General features: G+C 45.3%; 1 protein-coding gene and 1 pseudogene across 1 annotated transcript in view; one reads left to right on the top strand and one right to left on the bottom strand.

The window, feature by feature from the left end:
* Nucleotides 1-3011: 3011 nt before the first annotated feature.
* On the bottom strand, nt 3012-4587 carry LOC133747697 (zinc finger C2HC domain-containing protein 1A-like; annotated as a pseudogene).
* Nucleotides 4588-20473: 15886 nt separating this feature from the next.
* Nucleotides 20474-24964, top strand: part of MYLK3 (myosin light chain kinase 3) — a 56418-nt gene continuing 51927 nt past the window's right edge. The window contains exon 1 of the mRNA XM_062176836.1: nt 20474-20660. Coding sequence (XP_062032820.1) covers nt 20607-20660 — 54 coding nt within the window. The 5' untranslated portion in view covers nt 20474-20606. The remainder of the gene's footprint in view (nt 20661-24964) is intronic.

Here is a 24964-nt window from a genome sequence, read left to right as displayed (position 1 = left end):
TTCTTACCAATTCATTTCCATGTAGTACACTACAATATTTACTTGCTACTGTAAAATTCAGTGTAAAAATCAAACACATGCCAATTTATAAAATAACTTAAATTCCTTTATCTACCCCTGCCTTAAGCACACAAAAAAATTTGTCTTAAAAAAAATACTTGAAAGAAGATAGTGTTCATTCCTAAGATAAAACAAGTGTTCAGTGTTCTTCATGTGATTTTTAACAATTAGGATGGAATAAAAGTGACTGAAACGGAAATCTAACGTGTACACTAGTCTTTTAAACACATTATTGTTTATTCTAGCTGATATCTTCTATTTTTTTCTTTTTATCCATATGATTGAATATGATAGCCAGGAAAATATTTTTCAAAATCAGGAAGAAAGCATAATGTACATAAAATAACAACTCCTATATCACTAAGTTTAAACTCCTGCTCAAAATTAAACAATAAAAAAGCAACTAACCAAAACTAAAAAAAGTACATTTCAGAAAAATTATGCACTACAATTTTCTACGTTGAACCTTACAGTTGACCAGAACCATAAATGAGCTAGAAATTACGTAAATATAGATGTGCTTGTGCCTTTATAAGAGCAAAGCTGGGGCGGCGCCATGGCTCACTTGGTTAATCCTCCGCCTGTGGCGCCCGCATCCCATATGGGCACTGGGTTCTAGTCCCGGTTGCTCCTCTTCCAGCCCAGCTCTCTGCTGTGGCCCGGGAGTGCAGTGGAGGATGGCCCAAGTGCTTGGGCGCTTGCACCCACATGGAAGACCAGGAAGAAGCTCCTGGCTCCTGGCTTCGGATAGGTGCAGCGCTGGCCCTAGCTGCCATTTTGGGTGTGAACCAACGGAAGGAAGACCTTTCTCTCTCTCTCTCTCTCTCTCTGTAACTCTACCTGTCAAATTAAAAAAAAAAAAAAAAAAAAGCAAAGCTCACTTATGTTTAACTGAATTGAAATTACTACAAAATTACTGATTCCCTTCTAAATATTATGTTACACTGAAAGTGACAATGATTGAAAGCTCTCTTTTAGTCAAGTTGAAGAGAAAACAAATTTCTGTATATGTTTAGTTACATAACAGGTCAGTTATGCATTAGACATTTTTCTTTGACTTTCATTGAGATGTGAATAATGATTCAACACTAAAGAAAATGAGTAGGAAAAATTAAATATTCTTTTATCCTACTCATAACTACATTTAAGTATACATCAAGGAACTAATATTCAAATACTTTTGACCTGCATGCTCAGCACTAACGATTTTTTTTTTTTTTTTTTTGAACAGGCAGAGTGGACAGTGAGAGAGACAGAGAAAGGTCTTCCTTTTCCGTTGGTTCAACCCCCAGTGGCTGCTGCGGCTGGCGCACCGCACTGATCCGAAGGCAGGAGCCAGGTGCTTCTCCTGGTCTCGCTTGTGGGTGCAGGGCCAATGCACTTGGGCCATCCTCCACTGCCTTCCCGGACACAGCAGAGAGCTGGCCTGGAAGAGGGGCAACCGGGACAGAATCCGGCACCCCAACCGGGACTAGAACCTGGTGTGCCGCCGGTGCTGCAGGTGGAGGATTAGCCTAATGAGCCGTGGCGATGGCCGAGCACTAATGATTAATACTATGGTTATTACTTATTAGGTGAGGCAGTTTTTTGTTTTTGTTTTTTTTTTTTTGGACAGGCAGAGTTAGTGTGAGAGAGAGACAGAAAGGTCTTCCTTCCGTTGGTTCACCCCCAAAATGGCCGCCACAGCCGGCACACTGAGCCGATCCGAAGCCAGGAGCCAGGTGCTTCCTCCTGGTCTCCCATGCGTGTGCAGGACCCAAGCACTTGGGCCATCCTCCATGAGGCAGTTTGTTTTAAAATGCATTCAAAAGGGCCTGCGCCGTGGCTCACTTGGCTAATCCTCTGTCGGCGGCGCCGGCACTAGCATCCCATATGGGTGCCAGGTTCTAGTCCTGGTTGCTCCTCTTCCAGTCCAGCTCTCTGCTGTGGCCTGGGAAGGCAGTGGAGGATGGCCCAAGTGCTTGGGCCCTGCACCCGCTTGAAGACCAGCAGGAAGCTCCTGGCTCCTGGCTTTGGGTCTGCGCAGCACTGGCCGTGGTGGCCATTTTGGGGGTGAACCAACGGAAGGAAGACCTTTCTCTCTGTCTCTCTCACTATCTGTCAAAAAAAAAAAAAATTAAAAATAACTTCATCTAAATTCAGTTACACAGAAACACAATCTTTTTAAACATGTAGGATATAACAAGAAAGTAAAATTTGGGAACATAATCAGAATGTAAGAAGACTATATATATGTTCAAATAATCCACACCGAAGTTAAAAAAGCTCAGTTAAAAGACATCTGTATTTTTAAATTTGTGTTTCTGGAAAGGAAATGCATAATTACATTTTCACAGAATGAGTGTAAAGATCTTTATATAATTTATAATATACCAAGAGCAACATAAACATGGGGTTTTTTTCTGTATTTTTTTAAGATTTATAAAATTAGTTATTGAAGATCTCAATAGGAAAATGACCTCACAAACCTATACAGTTAACTAAGACCATTATCCTGAATTACAAAATACCAAGTTTCCCATCCTGCTACAACACCATCGGAAGATAGGTACCAACTGTTAAAAATGTTCATTCTGATTTTTTGTTCAAAGTTATGGTTACCTTAAGTTTGAAGAGCTAAGCATACAGTCTGAGAATTTGTGTACATATGTACTTAACGTATTTTAACAACAAGAGAAATGTAATACCTAAGTTAATGATTCCACTTGAAATGATTTTCTGACAGATAAGTGAACATTTCCTTGAATGGCACAGTTTAGGGTATCAGGTATTTATTATATACAGTATATGTACACGTATATACAAACAGATTTAAGATTATGTGCTAAAAATTACTTAAAAATGTGTTTAAAAAATTTTTAACACAAAATAACTAGAGGAAGGGCTCTAGCTGTCCATGCAGCAATAATCAGAGAATTCTGAACCTGGTTCTTTTTCTTTTGGGATATTGTTCACAGAATCATTCTCTGAATGCCACATTCACAACAGAACTTTGCCCTTCATGGCAGAATTTTGGTAAGTGTCCAGTTGAATTTCCTTCAAGGCCTTTACTATTTTCACCATTAGAGCTGGCGCCGCGGCTCACTAGGCTAATCCTCCGCCTGCGGCGCCGGCACCCCGGTTCTAGTCCCTGTCGGGGCGCCGTATTCTGTCCCGGTTGCCCCTCTTCCAGGCCAGCTCTCTGCTGTGGCCCGGGAGTGCAGTGGAGGATTGCCCACGTCCTTGGGCCCTGCACCCACATGGAAGACAAGGATAAACACCTGGCTCCTGCCTTCGGATCAGCGCGGTGCGCTGGCCGCGGCGGCCATTGGAGGGTGAACCAACGGCAAAAAGGAAGACCTTTCTCTCTGTTTCTCTCTCTCTCTCTCACTTTCTAACCGCCTGTCAAAAAAAAAAAAACAAAAACAAAAACAAAAACAAAAAAAACACCTGTCCACTCTGCCTGTCAAAAAAAACCAAAAAATATTTCCACCATTAAGTGAAGATGTATAGTCTCCATCTGGCCTTGCAATGTAACTGTCAGTGTATGTTTTTCTTTTGCTTGTAAGCACACTGGAGGCAGGGTTTCTTGCCAGACTAGGTGGTGTGGAATTTCGAGGTTTGGTGTTAGTTTTGTAAATGGATAATAGCTCATGTCTTTTGATGGCACTGTTTGATTTTGTATCACAGTCATACTGCCTTTGTACATTTCTTCGAGTTCGAAGTGGAGGGCCTAACATGCCCATCTTACCTGCATGAAGGGCTGCTGTCCCTTTATGAGAGGGAGATAGGGTCTGAAGTTTGTTTCCCAAAGAACTTAACTGAAGACACTTGACCTGAAGGCACACCTACAACAGCTTTGCTAGTGCCACTTGGTTGTGGTAATCTTGAAGATCCTGATGACGTGGTTCCAGGGGAATTTGACTTTTTACCTGCAGGTGACTTACACTGTGTCCGAGAAGCTGGTTTTCCTTTGGTATCTGTAGAAAATTTCCCTTTGTTACTAATACGTACTGCTTGTTCTTTACAGAAATTTCTGTCTATCAGCTGCATTTTCATTGAATCTCCTATGGCTCTATGGGCATTATATATAATCAGGATCGTGGGAAGGTGGAGGAGGAGGAGGAAGTTTTCCACCCTTTTCCAGTGCCTGATCAAGGCCTTTAGCTGCTTGTATGGTGGCGATGAATTCTTCATGTTGTCTTCTCCAATCAGATGGTTTCTTTGGTGGTTCTGGCCTAGGTTTCAGAGGTTTAACTTGGAATATCCATTCCTTCAGCTCTTTGTCTGTTTTAATCAAAAGTCTTATGTTTTTTGGTGGCAGTTTTCTGGCAAATAGGCCCATGTCTTTTTTAATGCTACTGGAAAGATTGTTCTTCCACAAATCTTGCAAGGTAACAGGTCTCCAACTTGGACAACACTTCCATTCTCTTCCAGTCCCTCCGTTGTGCCACCGCCTTGGAATCGGATTGACTCCTCCTGCTGCACCTGCCACCGCCCCTGTGTGTTTTCTAATCTGAAGTCACACCTTGGCTGTAGGGACTCCATTTTAGAGCACAGGAGGCCCCGTCTTGAGAAAGCACTCCCTCGCCATGAGACTCTGGTCTGAAAACTGCGATCTAAAACACTCAGACAGTAGCAGTCCACTACATCATACTTGGCAAAGCATAGAAACCCCCTAGCCTGATTGCTCAAGCTGAAAAACAGGCTGCACCTGGTTAATGATAAGATTGTAATTTGTCTATGTCCTACCTATGATTTAGGCCAATACCTGGATTTATGTCAAGATGATAATTAAAATTGTTAAGACTGTAACTGGTATTGTGAAGATTGTAACTGATACTAGCTTCGCATAGGCTTTAGGTTAGCTTGACCCCAGTAACCACATATTCCCCCTCCCATTCTTGTGGTTTTTGCCTTTATAAACCCTGTTGCTTTGGGCTTTGAGGTTGAGCGTTCTTTAGGGCATGAGCCCACTCCACCACCAGCAACAAAGGACCATCAGATTTTATCCATGTGTGGTGCTCCTCTGCACTTGCTCAGGAACAGCAGTATGACTCCTCCTTTTATGTTCTACCTCCCAGGGTTTTTTTTTTATTAACCTTGGATTTTTTGAACACTTGTCAGTATTATATTTTATCTATTGCAGTTTTTGACTGCATCTCTTTGTATAGTTTTTTAGTGTTTGCTTTAAGGATTGTCATAAATAATGCATAACATTTACAGTTCATTTAAAAGTAATATCTTGGGGCTGGCACGGTAGCGTAGCGGGTAAAGCTGCTGCCTGCAGTGCCAGCATCCCATATGGGCACCGGTTCTAGTCCCAGCTGCTCCACTTCCAATCCAGCTCTCTGCTGTGGCCTGGGAAAGCAGCAGAAGATGGTCCAAGTGCTTGAGTCCCTGTACCCACATAGGAGACCTGGAGGAGGCTCCTGGCTCCTGGCTTCGGATCAGCACAGCTCTTGCCATTGCGGCCAACTGGGGAGTGAACCAGTGGATGGAAGACCTCTCTCTCTCTGCCTTTCCTACACTCTTTGTGTAACTTTGACTTTCAAATAAATAAATAAATAAATAAATCTTTAAAAAATAAAATTAATATCATACCAATTCAATTGAGGTGTAGAGGTCTTACCATCATTTACATTCCTTTACTCTCTCCCCTTTATGTTATGGTTATAAGTTAGAAAACTCATCAGACACTTGTAATTTTTGCTTATTAATTTTAGATTTTTTTAAAAATACCCATATATTTATCATTTCTGTTTCTATTACTTGATACTTGATTTTGGTATCATGTGCTTTCTATCTGGAAATTTTCTTAGTGGTCTAATTCTTTTAATTTTTTAAGATTTATTTATTTGACAGAGTTAGAGAGAGGGAGTGAGAGAGAGCGAATGAGAGAATGAGAACTTCCATCTACTGGTTTACTCTCCAATAGCTGCAACAGCTGGAGCTGAGCTGATCCGAAGCCAGGAGTCAGGAGCTTCTTCTGGGTCTCCCACATGGGTGCAGGGGCTCAAGTACTTGGGCCACCTGCTGCTGCTTTCCCAGGCACTTTAGCAAGGAGCTAGATTGGAAGTGGAACAGCTGAGACTCTAAGCAGTCCTCATAGGGGATGCCGGCACTGCAGTTGGTCGCTTTACCTGCTGTGCCACAGCACCGCTCCGTGGCAGTTATTTTTTTGCCTCCCTGATTTCTGACTGCAAACAGCTTGCTGGGGGATCTTGGGTTGCTTTATCACTGCTCCTGTGTAACAATGGATTTCAGCCATAGAACAAAGGTTGCTTTTGCCACCTGAAAGGTTCACAAGTATTTATTGTGTATTTAGTGTATCACTTGGAATGGTGAAATTTATTAAAGTCTTTAAAAAAAAATTTTTTTTTTAGTTGAGAGAGAGAAAGGTCTTCCTTCCGTTGGTTCACCCCCTAAATGGCCGCTACGGCTGGTGTGCTGCGGCTGGCGTGCTGTGCCGATCTGAAGCCAAGAGCCAGGTGCCTCCTCCTGGTCTCCCATGCAGGTGCAGGGCCCAAGGACTTGAGCCATCCTCCACTGCCTTCCTGGGCCACAGCAGAGAGCTGGACTGGAAGAGGAGCAACCGGGACAGATTCTGGTGCCCCGACCGGGACTAGAACCCGGGGTGCTGGCTCCACAGGCGGAGGATTAACCTAGTGAGCTGCAGCTCTGGCCAAAGACTTTTTGAAACCTCCTTGTGCAGAACAATAATGTTAAATGTATTAGAGGATGTCGCTGATAAGTTGATTTTTCTTGGTGTAGAACAACTCAATTTGGAGAAGTTTAGAATTTGGGTGAAGAGAACTGTTTCAGGATGAAGACTGGCTAGTTAGAAAGTGATAATGTTCTGTAAGTACTTGTTTCTTTTTCAGGTTGTGATATGGCCAATTCCAGGAGCTTTTGCTGAGAATGTTGTTTATGACTTTTGTTTTGTTAGTAAACATTCATTTGCAACAAAGTTTTGAAGGTGCAGAATGGAAAACAGAAATATGTGGTTATTGCACGTTAAACCTAGAATCAAATAATTAAATATTTAACAAGCCATTTTTTAAAAATTTCATTTTCCATGAACATTTTATTTTTAAAGATTTTAAAATTTTATTTGAAAGGCAAAGTTACAGAGAGAGGAGGAGAGACAGAGATCTTCCATCTGCTGGCTTACTCTAAAAGATTGCAATGGCCAGGGCTTGGCCAGGCGAAGCCAGGAGCCAGGAGCTTAATCCTGTCTATCATGTGGGTGGCATGGGTTCAAGTACTTGGGCCATCTTCTGCTGCTTTCCCAGGTGCATTATCCTAACAAGCCATTTTTAAAAGAAAGCTTTTATTGAATGAACACAAATTTCATAGGTACAGCTTTAGGAATATAGTAGTTCTTCCCCCCATACCTGCCCTCCCACTCCCACTCCTGTCCCACCTCCTACTCCCTTTCTCATCACATTCTTCATTAAGATTAATTTTTAATTAACTTTATGTACAGAAGGCCAACTCTATACTAAGTAAATATTTCTACAGTTTGCACCCACACAGACACACAAAGTATAAAGTACTTTTTGAAAACAGTTTTACAGTTAATTCTCATAGTATAACTCATTAAGGACAGAGGTCCTACATGGGGAGTAAGTGCACAGTGACTCCTGTTACAACAAGCCATTCTTACATCAAAGATTGAAATGCCCAATGTCCCACTTAGACCTTTGATAGAATGGAGGTTCCTAGTCAGCAAGAGCACCAGGACAGTGCAGAGCCTTCGTTTATGACCAGATAAATAAATATGTTCCTAGAGACTAATAGTATCTATACAGAATATTAAACTGCTAACAGCGTTCAAGGACATGGGCTGTCTTTTTTATTGGTGCAGAGTATTTAGGTAGAAGACAGTTGCACCTTAAGATTAAGTATAAATCATCTAAACCAGTGGTTCTCTACCTTGGCTGTGCTTTGGAGTTACTTTGAAGTGTGTTGCTAGAAATACTGACTTCTGGCCGCAACTGCTAGGGCTGCGCCGATCCAAAGCCAGGAGCCAGGAGCTTCTTCTGGGTGTCCCACATGGGTGCAGGGGCCCAAGGACTTGGCCATCTTCTTCTGCTTACCAGGCCATAGCAGAGAGCTAGACTGGAAGTGGAGCAGCTGGGTCTTGAACCGGCATCCATGTGGGATGCCGGCACTGCAGGCAGCGGCTTTACTGGCTACACCACAGTGCCAGCCCCGCTCTTGGAATTTTAATAGTGACTGTATTAAACCTGTATGTCACTTTGTGTAGTATGAAGATATATATATATATATATATATATATATACACACATACATACATACAGCACCGGCCCCAGTATGGATATTTTAACAATATTCTCAAATACATAGTTGTGGAGTATTTTCCATTTATTTGTGACTTCAATTTCTTCAATTAATGTTTTATATTTTTCAGGGTTCAGATCTTCTCTCTTGGTTAAGCTTATTCCTAAGAATCTTATTCTTTTGATACTGTTGAAAATGATTTTTTTTCTTAATTTTTCAGAAAGTTTGTTACTGATATAAAGAAATGCAGATGATTTTTGCATCCTGACACTTTAATGAATTCTATTTATTCTAACAGTGCTGTTTGGTAGAGTTATGACTTCTGCAAATGGGAATAACTTTACTTTCTTTCTAATCTGAATGCGTTTAATTTATTTTTTTTCTCCGATTGTTCTTTCTAGTACTTTCAGTAATGTACTGATTGGACATGGTGAGAGTGGGCATCATAAACTTACACAAGTCTCAGAGGTAATGCTTTCAATTTTCCACCACTAGTTATGGTTAGCAATGGCCTTAACTGTTTTTGGAGCTTCGTTTTGGTCTTTGATTTGTAATGTATTTCCCTGTTTCCTTGATTTTGTGATTGTTTCTGTGCATTAAATAAGATAATCAGTTGTGTCAGAGATTCTCATGCTAGGGGCCTCTCAAATCTTTGTGGTGTGGCACAAATATTGAGGGTGTAGCAAATCCTGTTAGTGTCCTAAGACAGGCAAGATAAAAGCCCGTTACCTGAGATGCAGCTGGAAAGTGAGAGTGCTAGATGGGTGTTCTGTCCTCGGGGAGAAGATGAGAGCTGGAGTTTTTCTGCTGTTTGCTTTGCCAAATTCTTGCTCACTAGGTCAACTTGCACACTATGGGCTTTAAAGACTAGCTACTGGAAATGAGACCTTAGATCACCTTTTCTTGGGGGGAGGGGTGGGGGGAGGGGGTTGAGATGCCTACATTCCATATCAGAGTGCCTTGGTTTAATTCCTGACTCCGACTCCTGACTCTAACTTTCTGCTCTTGTAAACCCTGAGAGCCAGGATGCTGGTGGAGCCGGACTGAGTTCTGCCCCCAGTTTCAGCGGTAGCCCAGCCAGCCCTGGCTGTTGTAGGCAGAGCTTCCTGTTCTGCCCCCTCGCTGATGTTTGTTGAGTTTTCTTGTGTTGTCTTTATCAGAGTAATGCTGGACTCAGGATGAAGTATGGCATGTTCCCCTCCTCCAGTTCTTTTTCTTTTTTGGGGGGTGGGGGGGTGGAGTGGGGGAAGAGCTTGAGCTTGAGAAGGATTGGTGTTAATTCTTTAAATGCTTGGTAGAATTCATCAGTCAAGCCATTTGGTTCTGGGCTTTTGCTTTTTCTTTCTGGGTTTTTTTTTTTTTTTTTTTTTTAAAGATTTTATTATTTATTGAGTTAGAGAGAGCACACATGCATGCTTCCATCCACTGGTTCACTCCCCAAATGGCTGCAACAGTCAGGGCTGGGCCAGGCCAAAGCCAGGGGCTTCATCCAGGTCTCCCACATGGGTGCAGGGGCCCAAGCACTTGGGCTGTCTTCTGCTGCTTTCCCAGGCCCTTTAGCAGAGAGCTGGATTGGAAATGCAGCAGCCGGGACTCAAACCGTTGCCCATGTGGGATGCTGGCACTGCAGGCAGTAGCTTTACCCACTGTGTCAGAGCACCGGCACCCCTGGGATTTTTCTTGTTGGGAGGTTTTTGATTGTTGATTCAATCTCCTGATACAGGTCTACTGGGATTTTGTATTCTTGAGTCCAGGAAATTTGTGTTTTTCTAGGAATCTGTTTTCATGTGGGTTATTTAATTGTTGGCATACAATTCATTGAACTTGAGAATGTGGGTTAAGGTAGTTACAGGTTTTTTTTGTTTTTTTTTTTAACTGTAAAATCTGTAAAACATAAGATTTACCAATTTACCATTTAAATCATTTTAAGTGTAAAATTCAGTGACACTGTGTACATTCACAGTGTTGTGTAATGATCTCCAATACCGATTTTCAGAATCTTTTCATCATTCCAAACTAAAATTCTATATCCATTAATCAATAACTCTCCATTCTGTCCCCCTCTCCGCGCCGAGTCCCTGGTCACATCTATCTTACTCCTGTTTCTGAATGTGCCTATTCTGGTTATAATGAAATCACAGTACTTGTGTTTGTCCTGTAGTGTCTGGCTTATTATAAGTATTTACTTAGCATGTTTTCAGGGTTCATCAGTGTTCTAGCATGTATCAGAATTTCCCTCCTTTTTCAGACTGAATATCTATACGTTCACTACATTCTGTTTATCCATTCATCTGTTGTTGAACAGTTGGTTTGTTTCCATCTTTGCACAACTGTGAATAATGCTGCTGTGGACACAGGGGTACAAGTATCTGTTTGAGTCCCTGTTCTCAGTTCTCTGGGGTATGTTCCTAGGAACTGCCGGATTTTAGCATAATTCTATGTGTAACTTTGAAAAACAACCAAACTATTTTACATAGTGGCCACTTCATTCTGCATTCTCACCAACAATACACAAGGGTTCTGATTTTTTGCACATTCTCACCATTTGTTATTTTCTGGTTTTTGTTTGTTTAAATAATAGCCACCAAAATGCATATAAAGTGATATCTCATTATGGTTTTGATTTGCATTTCCCTGAATACTAGTCATATACTGAACATGTTTTCATGCGACAAAGACTAGTTGTTTATGTTTCTTGGAGAAAATGTCTATTCAAGACCTTTGCCCCTTTTTGAATAAGTTGTTTTTTTTAAATCATTTTGGAACTTTATATTTTTAATTGTCAAATATATTTACTCTTCCAAAGATTTAGGATTTTAGATACTCATTTTAATATTTTTTAAGGTTTTTATTTATTTGAGAGGTAGAGTTACAGACAGTGATAGGAAGAGACAGAGAGAAAGGTCTTCCGTCCACTGGTTCTCCCTGCAAATGGCTGCAACAGACAGAGTTGGGCCCGTAAGAAGCCAGGAGCCAGGAGCTTCTTCCAGGTCTCCCATGCAGGTGCAGGGGCCCAAGCGCTTGGGCCATCTTCCACTGCCTCCCCAGGCCATAGCTGAGAGCTCTATCAGAAGAGGAGCAGCCGGGACTAGAACCAGTGCCCACATGGGATGCCAGCACAGCAGACGGAGGATTAACCTACTGTGCCATGGTGCTAGCCCCTTATTTTAATATTTTATATGGAACATATCTAGAAAATGCTCCACAGAAAATTGCTTTGTGTTTTCTTGATAATTGGCTAAATGTGACAGATCTTTCTTTGTTACAGAGGAAGCAGATGGTGATTCCGAGTTGCTTTCCATGTGTCTGGGCTGTTTCCAGAGAGTGCTCCTTCTGTTTCCATTTTGGAAAACTCAGAAAAAAAAAAAAAAAAAAATGACCGCCTGGGCTCTTGGGATATTATTTGGTGGCGAGGCTCCCCAAGGTTCCAGTGATAGACCTGTTAAGCTTCAATTTTTTTTTAACCTGCAAAGTTTTATGTTTCCAGTGAAACACAGAACACAAACAATATCCTCACCCCTTGACATCTGGTTGTTAGTTATACCTGCAAATTAGAATTTACTTTTTTTCTTTCTTTTTTTAAAAAATCATTTAAATCTGATGTATCATCATTAAGAACATCTGCTTCCAGCAGGAAGTTTGGATACAAGTTTGCCGTCTATCAATTTTGGGTTGGAGCCACATATATTTGGTGCTGTAGATATAGATTCTAGGGTTCTTTAAAACATTAATGGAAATGTGCATATTATGCAAAAGCTGTGCATGGATTCAAAATCTTTTTGTATTCAGGGTGGGCATTGTGCAGTGGTTAAGTTACCTCTTGAAGCACCTATATTCCATACTGGAGTGCCTAGTTAGGAGTCCCGGCTTCACTTCTGATCCAGCTTCCTGCTAATGTGCACCCTGGGAGATACCAGGTGGTGGCTCAAGTATTTGAACCCCACCACCCACATGAGAAACCCAGATTGAGTTCTAAGCTTCTGTCCTCAGTCTGGTCCGGCCTGGTTGTTGGAGGCATTTGGGGAGTGAACCAGTGGATGGAGGATCTCTCTCTCTCTCTCTCTCACTGTATGTCCGTCCTCCCCTCCCTTCCTCCCTTCCTCCCTTCCTCTAGATAGTCCTTTTTTTCTTTCTTTCCTTCCTTCCTCCTTTCTCTCTCTTTCTCTTCCTCCCCCTTCTTTCTTTTCTTTCTTAATATTTTATTTATTTGAAAGAATTACAGAGAGAGAGAGGGACAGAGAGGTCTACCACCTGCTGATTTGCTTCCCAGATGGCCGCAATACTCGGGACTGGGCTAGGCCAGAGCCAGGAGTTTCATCAGTCTCCCACATGGGTAGTAGGGGCTCAAGTTCTTGGGCCATCTTCTGCTGCTTTTCACAGGCCATTAGTAGGGAGCTGATCAGAAGTGGAGCAGCCAAGATATGAACTGGGGCCTATATGGGATGTCAGCATCACTCAGTGAGTTTACTTGCTACACTACAATGCCAGCCCTGTCATGCTGCCTTTCAAATAAATAAATAAAACTTTAAAACCTTTTTGCTTAAATATCTTGTAATTCCATTTTTATGAACTTAAAAAAAAAAAGATTTATTTGAAAGAGTTAGAAAGAGAGGGAAATATCTTCCATTTGCTGGTTTACTCCTCAAATGGCCACAGTGCCCAGGGCTGGGCCAGGCCAAAGCTAGAAGCTTCATTTGGGTCGCCCACCTGGGTGGCAAGGACTCAAACACTTGGGCTGTCATCACTACTTTCCTAGGTGCATTAGCACAAAGCTGGATCAGAAGTGGAGTAGCTGGTGCCCATATGGGATGCCTGACTCACATGTGGCAACTTAACCCACTGTGCCACAATATTGGCCCCTTCCATGAACTTTCTGGAGTACCTCATAACTGCAACTTCTGCCCTTCATCAGGAGGCTCAAGGTTAGAAGTGAATCAGTTAGACACATCTGAGTTCAGGTGTTTGTTTTTTTTATGGTAGTGCCAACATTTCATTGTGATTAAAAGGAAGGACAGGGGCTGGTGCTGTGGCAGAGCAGGTAAAGCTGCCCCTGTGGTGCCAAGCATCCCATATGGGCACTGGTTCAAGAACTGGCTGCTCCACTTCTGTTCCAGCTCCCTGTTAATGCACTTGGGGATGCAGCAGAAGATGGCCCAAGTGCTTGGGCCCCTGCATCCACGTGAGAGACTCAGAAGAAACTTCTGGCTGAGGCCTGGCTACTCCACTTCAGATTCAGCTCTCTGCTAATGCACCTGGGAAAGTGCCTGGACCCCTGCCACTCACTTGGAAGACTGGGTGGAGTTACAGGCTCCTGGCTTCAGCCTGGCCCAGCCCTGGCTATTGCAGCCATGTGGGAAATGAACCAATGAATGGAAGATCTTTCTGTCTCTGTTTATTTCAAGTAAATAAAAATAAATCTTAAAAATGTTGGAAATGTTATCTAAAAGTCCGGAAGCCACGTTCTTATTTAACTTCATTTATTTCTATTTGAATATTTATTTATTTATTTGAAAGGCAGGGAAGGAGAGAGAGAGAGAGAGTTCTGATAGTTCAATCCCCAAATGGCAGCAACAGCTGGGGCTGGAGCAGGCTGAAGCCAGAAGCTTCTTCTGGGTCTCCCATGTGGGTGCAAGGGCCCAAGTACTTGGACCCTCTTCCACTGCTTTCCCAGGCACAATAATAGGGAGCTAGATGGGAAGTGGAGCGGCTGGGACTTGAAACAGCTCCTGTAAGGCAGAGGCTTAGCCTTCTACGCCAAACTGCTGGCCCCTCATTTATTTTTATTTGAAAGGCAGAGAGAGATCTTCCATCTGCTGGTTCACTCCCCCAAATACCTGCAACAGCAAAAGCCAGGAGCCTGGAACTTCATTCAGGTCTTAAAAGTGGTGGCAGAGACTCAAGTCCATAACCACTGCTTCCCAGTGTACACATTAAATCATAAGGAGCTAGAATTGGATGTGGAGCCAAGACTTGAACCCAAATACTCCAGTATGGAATGTAGGTGTCCCAAGCAGCAGCCTAATCACTGTGCCAAACTTCCCACTCCAAGTGCTCACATTTATTTTATTGATTGATACAGGTGTTCTGTCCATGTGTGCTACAGAATTTCTTTTCAGATTCTAATTTTGTATTTGAGCATTTTGTATCTTGACCAGCTTTTATCTTTTTTTTTTTTAATATTATTTATTTATTTGAAAGGCAGAGTTACAAAGGCAGAGAGAGAGAGGTCTTCCATCCGCTGGTTCACTCCCCAAAAAGCCACAATGGCCAGAGCTGGGCTGATCCAAAGCCAGGAGCCAGGAGCTTCTTCTGGCCCTCCCACGTGGGTGCAGGGGCCCAAGGACTTGGGCCATCTTCTGCTGCTTTCCCAGATCATAGCAGAGAGCTGGATCAGAAGTGGAGCAGCTGGGACTTGAACCGGTGCCCCTATGGGATGCCGGCGCTGCAGGCGGTGGCTTTACCCGCATCGCCACAGCGCCGGCTCCCAGCTTTTATCTTGATTACTGCATTCTCATTGGCCTCACCACCTCTTTCTGTATAAAATATTCCAAAGATCTCCTTTCCTGAGAGTTCTGCCTGGAAACCTTGACAGCCTCTCTGAGCTTGTACTTTAGAGGATTCGTGCTGCTTTGTTTGAAGTTTTAGAGTCTATAGCTGATCTACTTCTATCTGTATCATATTCCCATGCCTTGTTTCTCCACAAACATACTTTGGAGCCTTTTTTCTTGTATGTCCTTATTGTGTGTTGGTGGTGGTTGGGGGGTGGGGTCCCATGCTGTCCTTTTCGGTTTATGGGAGTTCTCAGCCCCTCCCTCTAGGCTAAACCTGAAGACTCTGTAGAGCCTCTGTCTCACCAGATTAATTTTCAGCTTCCTAGGAAGGAGAATCCAGTTGCTCAAATTTTGGAGATCTCCCCTTGGGTCAGTGAGTGGGAGCCAGAGGTTGTAGTGGAACATGAATGCTGGGAGTGCATCAGTGCAGACTGTGTTAGGGACATTCTTGGAAAAGGCAGAATGTTTGCTTCACTAGGCACTCACCCAAGAGATGCTCGCTACTCTCTGTAGACCTGGGCATTGGAAAAAGTCATGATATTCTAAACTAAACATGGTGGAGAAACAGTCTGCTAGCCTGCAGGCAACTCACCGGCAAGGGGAGGAGTCCAAGGGTTCAGCTGCGCCCCACCCCCTGATTTTAACATTTCTGCCAATGGCTCAGACAAATTTTCCATCCCTAGAGCACATAGGCTGTGGTTCTGTCTTTGCTGGTGCTATTTGGGCACAGTCAGAAAGTGGGACACATTTGTTAGTGTTTGGTCACCCTCCTTCAATTCCCTTCCCTGAAAATACCCAGCCCCCGTCTTGGTGGGATGGGACATCCAGGAGCGGCAGTGATCTCTGGAACGAGTGATGCGGGACAGAGAACTGGCTGCAGGGAATTCATGCCTCTCCTTGTCGTGGGACCCCATTTAGTGTACGCTGGTCTTTTGGATTTGTCCTGTTGAATCTTGTCTGCCCTTTCTTAAAGATTTATTTATTTATTTGAAAGGCAGAGAGAGTGATCTTCCATTTGCTGGTTCACTCCTCAAATGGCCACAAAGCCATAGCTGGGGCAATCCGAAGCCAGGAGCCAGGAGCTTCTCCCCGGTCTCCCATGCGGGTGCAGGGGCCCAGGGACCTGGGCCATCTTCTACTGCTTTCCCAGGCCATGGCAGAGAGCTGGATGGGAAGTGGAGCAGCTAAGACTCAAACTGGTGCCCATACAGGATGCTGGCACTGCAGGCGGAGGCTTAGCCTACTATGCCACATCTGGCCCCGTGTATTGTCTGCTCTTTCACATTTTCTCTGTCTTCCCTCCCTGTGTTCTAGGAGATTTCTTTTATGATTTTTTTTTTTTTTCTTGACAGGCAGAGTGGATAGTGAGAGAGAGAGACAGAGAGAAAGGTCTTCCTTTTTGCTGTTGGTTCACCCTCCAATGGCAGCTGCGGCCGGCGCATCTCGCTGATCCAAAGCCAGGAGCCAGGTGGCCAGGTGCTTCTCCTGGTCTCCCATGCGGGTGCAGGGCCCAAGGACTTGGGCCATCCTCCACTGCCTTCCCGGGCCATAGCAGAGAGCTGGCCTGGAAGAGGGGCAACCAGGATAGAATCCGGCGCCCCAACCGGGACTAGAACCCGGTGTGCTGGCGCCGCAAGGCGGAGGATTAGCCTGTTAAGCCGTGGCGCCGGCCAGATTTCTTTTATGATTTTTAAAATCATACTTTTAATCTCTAATTGTTTCCTCTTGTCCTCTGATTGTTTTTTCAGACTGACCTGCTCTGGCTTTGTAAAAATCTTCCTTAAATCGTGAGTCAGATTTCCTTCTACTCTCTGATGCTGTTTGTTTCCGCCAGAATTTGTTGTTCACCTTCATCTATGTTGGCCTTCCTCTTTCAGGCCTCTGGTTCTACTGAGAGCTCGTCCTTCTTTGTGTGGTCATATTTCAGAAAGGAGGTTTCTGTAACTCGGAGGCTTCTCCCCAGTGAGAATCCTGACTGTGTGTCCAAGGCATGGTGTGGGGAAAAAGGTTGGAACTCTTTTTGGGGCTGAAGCCTCCTGCTTATCAGAATAATGGCTAAAAGTCTTAGGTTCTCCAATATGGGATTGTTTTATTAATTTTTTTTTTTTGAGAAGGGCAGTCAGGGGCTTGTTTACTTGTGCCTGAGGGTAAATGCCAGCTGCCAGTACTTGCTGAAGCTGTGTAAGAGGGACTGTGTGTGGGGGGAAGGAGGCGTGGGTACAGTTGATCCACCCACCCAGCATGCCTGGTCTCCCGCGGGCTGGCTGGCAGTCCTCTGCAGCCTGCTGTCCATCTGTTAACCCTCTCCCATCAGCTGGCCACTTGCACATGTGTGCTGACTCTGTCATCGCTGTGTGGCACCCTTGTGCCTTGCCTTGTCCTCAAGGTATGGGTTTATTCCTTTTTCTACTTCTGTTCCTTTAAACAAAGGGGCAAGGCAGAGAGAACATGTCTGGTTCATTAATAAAAATTATAAAAACCACACACACGTAGTGTTTCCTATCACACCTGTAACTGTAAGTGAATGGATTATTTCCATTAAAATGTTTTGCTTGCTTACAGCACCCTCCCTGTAAAAAAGCAAAGACAAAAACGTCTGTACTAGGAAGGGGAATTGGCTTTTCCTTTCTTTTGTTTCTCCCACTCCAATTCTGTTCTTTTCCCAGGAAGTGGGTGCTGTTAATAATCTAGTGTATGTCCTTTCCAGCTGTTTCTAATGGGTTTACATAACTGTGTCCACCTATCTGATTATCAGTCTATCTTTTAAATTGCACTGGGATCAAATTTTATATGTTGTTTTATGATTTTTTTTTAACTTGGCCATGTGCTTGGGTAGCTTCCGTGTTGACAGAGCTGTCATTCTTTCTCCTACGGATGACATTTATTTAGTTTGTAGTCTTTCTAAAAAGGAAAAATTTGTTACAGTGACTCTTAGCTTGCTTCTAAAAAGGAAAAATTTGTTACAGTGACTCTTAGCTTGCTTCCCACTCAAACTGATAAATCCTTGTCCTATCTGTGCAGAATCCTGGTGGATTACATGGAACAACCTAATTGGATGAAATACGGCAAGTTGAACAGATGATACATCATATATGATACTACTTCAAAGTGCAGTTCAAATACAAACCAAATGATATACTAAAACTTCTTTATTAAAATTCATGTCATCCTATCCCGTTCAGGCATGGAGCAGAATCAAATCACATTTCTTTTGCCCAGAGTTAAGACAAGCCAGCTTGCAATTCATATTCATGACAAATACCCAAGTTTAAAATGTCCTCGTTCTCCCTCCTGTTCTTTTCTTATGATTCCCTGCCTATTTTTCTTAGTTTATTCTCCATGCTTTACCGGGGGGAGGGGGCGGGGGGGATGTCCGAAGCCTGGGCAGCATAAGGCCTGTGAAATATTTGGTCTGGTCCTGCCAAGGCAACACAGGTGGACTCGAAATTCAATAAATCTATAGCGGGCTAATTTTAAAGTTGATAATTTTGTATGGCCTGCAAGCGATGTTATAAATATCCAAGTGTTCCCTGGCAGCAAAACGGCTCCCCACCCCTGCAGGCTCTTGCCTCATCAGGTTCTGCTGCGGGTCTTGACGCTGGAGTCAGTTTGAGCTCAAACAGCTGCCAACAAGAACCCACGTGGGGGAACCAGATCCACACCTGCCTGCAGAAAGGTAGCCATCTGTTCCTGGGGAGAGTGGAAAGGCTTTCACGGCCACTTCAGGCAGGTCTTTTAAGTTGTGCCACACCAGAAGCCTCTGAGCATTCTGCTACGCTTATGTTAGCTCCGCACTTCCCTGGTCATGAGGCAGAGTGACCTCACCCTGCACGTTCCTTCATCTGAGGAGACCACTGGGCTCCCTCTGCAAGGCCGGGTCAGGACTCCGGCTTCCACCCTGTTTTTAACATTCACTTAATGATGTGCAGGCACTGTGGCCTGAGTTCCACACGCATTATCTTACGTAATCCTCAAAACAGTCCCATGCAGTAGGCCCTGCTGGGGAAACCGAGGCTGCAAGAGGTTAAGTTACTTGCTCAAGTCACACGGTATGCGGCAGAGCGAGGCTTCAGATGCAGGTTTGCCACTTGTCAAAACCTGGGCTTTTAACCTGTGTGTTACACGTTCACCAGTGAACCCTCATGAGCACGAGAAGAGAAACCTGCAGGCACCGCCTACTCGTGGGTGACTGTGGTAGGCATGGTTATGGCCCTCCAAAAACACTCACTTCCTAATCCCTGGAGCCTGTGTCACTTCCTATTTACAAAAAGGATTTTGCTGATGTGATTAAGTTAAGGATCTGGAGGTGAGGGGGATGATCTTGGATTATCCAGGTGGTTCAGTGCAGTCACATGTACCCTGACGAGAAGCAAACAAAGGCGATTATACAGAGGGGGAGGGTGGGAGCAGGGTACGGCAGTGAGGTCACTGAGACACAGACTGAGCAATGTGACCACACACCTAGAAATGCCAGGAGCTACCAGGGGCCAGAAAATGAAAGAGCAGATTCCCCGTAAGGGGCTGACACCTTGATTTGCCTGACAGTGCTGGTTTAAGACTTAAGGCCTTGTGGAACAGTGTGAGAGAATAAATGTTATTTTATGACCACAAAAATTTGTCATTGTTACAGCAGCTACAGGAAACTAGTGCAGTGGCTTTGGGACCTCTGAGAGCATCAGTTTTTAATGGCACGTACCTGGCATTGTTTAATGAAACCTAAGTGCTGGCATGAGGTAAATGTTCAACGGAGAGGAGGTACTGTGATACTCATGGGCTCTGACATGTGGACGTGGACGGAATGTGTAGGAGGAGGACATGGGAAGGCCAAGTCAGCTAACTCATGATGCACATGACCAGCCAGGAAAATCAACAGGACATTTTCAAGGCAAAGAAATGAAAATTAATATAAAAATAACAATTTATGGCATTAATTGACCAAATGGCAGAGAACTGATGAAAAAATCCCCACCTTGTCTCTCACAGTGACGGCAGCCATCAGGGAAACCCTTTTCCGGTAGTAACTGCTGTGACAACGTGGATGCCCCGGGAGCTTTCTTATTTTTCTGAATCTGATTCTGAGAGGTTACTCCAGGACACGTTAATCAACATGAAAGTAAACACTGCAACTGGGAGTGGTAGGGGGAAGTCGAGTGGCCTATCAGTCATGCACCCAGTGAGCGGTACGCTTCGCTTTCTTGTGCACAGAGATGAGCGGGGGGGGGGGGGGGGGGGGGGGCCTGGGTCTGGAGCGGGACCAGTGGCTTTGCCTTTGCGGTGTTCCCGTTTGTGCACCCAGCTCCAGCAGATGTCACGGCCTTCATTGTGAGTTGGCCTGGAGAGGCTCTGGGCGGGCCTGGGCCAGCTGACACACGCCACTTAGGTTTCCAAGGAGCCAAGCTGTCCCCACTCACGCACAGCTGATGGGCTTGTGGCTAAATGCGGTGCAGTCAGGGCCCTGGGCCAGACTCAGGGCAGGAAATAGAATGCCAGCTCCATCACCAGGGAGACAATGGTCTGCGTGCATGATTTATACTGGGGCCAACGAGAAAGCTCAAAGGGCAGTCAGCAGAGGAACGGAGACCAGAGGGCAGCCTGTACGGATCTTGTCTTGCGTGACAACTGTTGACAAGCCACTTAGCAGGCCGCAGGTTTAGGTTTGTCTGCATGTAAGATGGAGGTAACAATATTTACGCATCTCACTGGAGACTTATGAAAATAATCTTCCTGCCAGTACACCTGGGACCCATGGATGGAAGGTGGTATGTAAGTGCAGGTGACAAACCGACCGTGTGGCGTGTGTGCTCAGCCGTGCAGTAGGGGCGTGCAGACCCTCCAGCCCACAGGGTGTTGGAAACCAAACAACGTAACAACTAACAGCTCTCGGTTTTAAGTGCATGCGTTTGGCTTTGGATTTGGAGATGGTCAGAAAATTGCATGTGTAACGTAGACTTCAGAACTGTTTCCCCAAATCTGCTGCCGTAATTAATCATACCCGTGCTTCAATCATTTGAGAATGCTGTAGTTGCTGATGGTGTACACATATTTGCCAATGTTGCTTTAAAAAACCCCAAATTAATTCTACAGTGTGGTTTATGAGTTGTGCAAAGAGTCTAGAACATTTCTTCCCAAGTTGAACCAGGAATTTATTGAAAAAAAAACAACAAAAAAAAACCGTACAAAGGAGTTGCTCCTTCTCTGTCAGATGGCCTGTTCTGAGGAATCCTCCAGAACCCGTTAAGTGTTTTCTGTTCTTTAAGGCACAGTGTTGACCTCAGACCTCCTTGCAAGGTTATTACATGTTTTCTGTCAACTGGAGTCCTAAGAGAGACTAAGGCTTTGTGTTCTCGGTTAATGAAACCTCTCTCTGGTGCACATTGTCTGGAATAATTCCGTGATCTAGGTGGATGTTGACCACTCTAGAAAAACACTTTTGTTGAATAACGCAGATTATGCATTTCATATTTTAAAAATTAGAAAAGAGATACAGAGAGACTAAAGATGATCTTCAGTTCTCTCACGCAGAATTAACAATTCTGCCAAACGTGAATGCATGGTCTTCAAAAAGTTTGTGGAAAACTTTTTGTGCACTATGACAAAAACCCAACACAAACTGATCTTTTAATTCCGTTTTCCACGAGCTTTTGGAAGCAAAAGTGCGATTCTAATGTTCGTCCTTGCTGGGCTGTGGTCTGCTTTGGGGGAGAAGTCTGATTACTGGATCTGGGAAAACCATTAGATCCTCAGGGTCATTGTCCAGAGTGCAGAGGGGGTCCTGCCCCTGCTGCCAGCCTGCATGTAGGGTGGTGGAGTGAGAGCTTTGGAGCTGAGGCAGCGCCTACAGAAGAATTTCAAAGACTTGCTGTTTTGGGTGCTGCTGCACTCCATAGCGCTCCTGGGTCTTGGCAACAGCACATAGTGGTCAACACTTGGTGATTTGAGTCTTTACAACTCCTTTCCCTTTTGTTCCATGCTCACAGAGCTTGCCTAGGCAGGGCAGCACACACAGAGTACATGCTGTGGAGTTTTAGTGTGTACTCCCTTAGGACGACCACCCAAGATATAGAACATCTGGGTCCCAGAAGTGGCTTTATGTCCCTCTGTTACAGGAATTCCGAGTTGGCTCTGCACTCGTGATGATAAAGAATTATCAGGTGGACAACAAAGGGGACTGAAAGTAGATTTTATTGAGAAACAGAAACTCCTGCTTACAGGGAGGGGTCCCTCAGGGTCTGGGTGTTGTATAAGCTCCAGGGAGCTTCTACAAGGAGTACATAGCAGTTGATCAATTCTTCTGTATAGTTTTCGATACATCAGGGCTCTGGTTTGGTTTTTCTGTGTCTCTGGTAGGGTTCCTGATCAGTTAACAAATGTTACTTCGCGGATCACTTGAGAAATGTGGCAGCTGGGGACACGCCGCTTTGTGGTGTGTGCTGGTGTGATGCCAGAGCCTGGTTTCTCAGATCCACTGTGTTCCCTATCAGCCTTCTTAGGGCAATGTCATTTGTCTAATCAGTGGGTGGCAGGGCGCACCATCAATAAGCAACACTTGGTTCCTTATTCCCGTAGGAGCCCTTCTAAGTCCTCACATCCACTCATTCCTAAACCCTGACTTTGTCATCTGACTCCCCACCTCAAAGCATTTCATAGGATTCTTATCCTGTCTGGCTCCTTCAGGTCTTAAATATCTCTGCCTTCCAGGTCCCGGCCACTGGGTCAGCTGGGTCTCATTGACACCCCCTGACCTGAGACACTTGGCCCACTCAGACTCTCCTGGGGTTTGTCCACTCTGGGTCCTCACCAGGGCTGCCCTTCCTTGGCCTCCCTAAGTCTCACTTATCCTCCAAATCGCAGCTCAAGCCCACCCCCCCCCCCCAATTTCTTTCCCTCCCTCTTGTGTCCAGACTTAGGGGGACCATATGGCTGAGTTTCAGCAGAGACTTGGAGCCACGGAAGCCCAGCCAAGCCACTATGCCACTCCTGCTTGTTCCCAATAATCACAGACATTGCCCAAGCCTCCTTCTGTCTTCACCCCTCTCCCACATCAGGGGCCTACCTGAGGGTCTGTCACTTCGCAGACCCCCGACCCTCCTCAGTGTCTGTTGCTTCCCTTTCTCCTTCCCTGCTCTTGGGCCTTTGCTACCCAGAGCAGCCAGGTCGTCTCCTGGAGACCTTCAAGTTCCTCCCCGGCCACCCAACAGTCCTGGCACCGGCTCTCCTTAGGGTGGTGGTAGGCAGAGGGGAGAGGGTTTGAGCAGATAAAGATAAAATCCTTGCCTTCAGACGTGGGGATTCTGCCCCATCCCACCCATGTCCTTTGTCCCCAGCTGCAGTGACTCTCCCACTGTCTCTGTTCCTGGGTGTGAACCTCACTCCCATCCAGACTTTCGGGAGTTCCCAAGGCAAAAGCAGAGCTCTGAGCTCCCTAGCCCAGGAGAGTAAACAAGATGTGACAGCTAGAGTGCTCAGCACAGGGTCAGTCCGTGGTCTGACTGAGAAAAGTGAGCTAACCTCAAAGCCTGCGTCCCTTCTCTAATTCCCATCGGCAGGGCAAGTGAGGCCAGGGCTGGAAGCTGTGTGTGTGCTGGTGGAGGGACAACTTCCAGAAACCCTCTCATCTATAGTAAGCACGGGCTCTAGCCTGGGGCTGTAGGCCCAGATCCACAGAGCTCACAGTGAGCCTGTCTCCAGGAGCTGCACGGGGATGCTACTGGATCCTCCTCGGATGGGCACCGGCCAGAGGGCCTTGTGATGGAAACACCTTCCCAGAGAGGGCAGGCGAGAGGCCGTGGGAGGGCGTGAAACTGGTTGGCCTGGTTGTAACTTACAAATGTAATTGGGTTTTCTGGACTGGCACGTGGCAAGTGCAGCCCACCCAGAGAAATTCAGATTCTGGACAGAAAGCAGTTTTCGTTAGACTGCTCACCATGGAAGGCACACTCTGGAGTCTGGCTGCCTGTTTAAGTCTGGGTTTTCATGCTAACTTTGCCTTCATCACTCTAAGCCTCAGTTTACTTGGCTGTAAAGTGGGGGATAACAGTCCCTTCCTCCTCGAATTGCTGTGAGAGGCAAATAAGGTTAATTTTGGGGAAGATGTAGTGCAGTATCTGGCACATCAAAGTGTTTAATAAAATCAGTGCCTTTATTCCCTACTCGAGCTTTAGTTGATGCTCAGTGAATGAGTGAATGAGGAATGAGTGGCTGCTGGTCCAGACTTGGCCCTTGAGGGTGCCTTTCTGTTCTCCAGTGTTTTCGGGCCGAGCCGTTCTGGGCTGGCTGGCACAGGGAGCGATTTGACCAGGCACATGGGAAGGCAGAGATGAAGCAGATTTCAGCCAGGGGCAGGAATGCTGAATATGGAAGACGGAGATCCCGGGAGCTGGCAGGGCACCCCCAGGGATCCCTCCCCCACTCCGGGTCTAGGCGATGTTTCCATACAGCGTCATTCCCCGCTGTGCTGCTTCCGAGAGGCCAGCTGGATCCTGGTTTTATTCCCAAGCACGGTTCCTGGATTCCCCCTGGCAGGGCTGTGGCTGTTGTATTGCCTTTCTGGGGGCCAGGATGAGACAGGTTGTAGACCGTTTACTATGAACGCACAAGCAGCCAACAGTGGTATCTGGGAGTCCCTGCCTCTTGGCTTTCTCCTTGTCTCCTCACACAGGCCAGTCTCACCCCCCCCAACACACACACACACACCTCCCAACCCACAGAGCAGGTCAGAAGTTCATAATCACTCAGGGCATCAGTTTTACCATCTCCTTCTTCTGTCTCAGCCATTGACTTGCTGTGTGACCCTTGGAAAATGTCTTGCCCTCTCTGGGCCTCCATCTATAGAATCAGGGAATGAGCTCTTCAGTCTCCGAAGGCAGCAGAGCGGTGAATGTACATGAGGTTGGAACTCTGCCTCCATTGCTTTCTGACTGCGTGCGACCATGACGTTGGGTAGATGGTTTCCCTCTGTAAAGCGGGGACGATCAGCAGATGTCTACCTCATAGGCTGCGGGGGGTTTAAACACAGGGACAGAAGCTGAAGTGCTCAGCATATGGTCTGCCCATGTCAGGCCCAGACA

This window comes from Lepus europaeus, chromosome 19, assembly GCF_033115175.1.
Source record: "Lepus europaeus isolate LE1 chromosome 19, mLepTim1.pri, whole genome shotgun sequence".
Classification (NCBI taxonomy): Eukaryota; Metazoa; Chordata; class Mammalia; order Lagomorpha; family Leporidae; genus Lepus; species Lepus europaeus.
The sequence above is the reverse complement of the archived record's forward strand: the minus strand, read 5'-3'. Positions and strand labels throughout refer to the sequence as shown.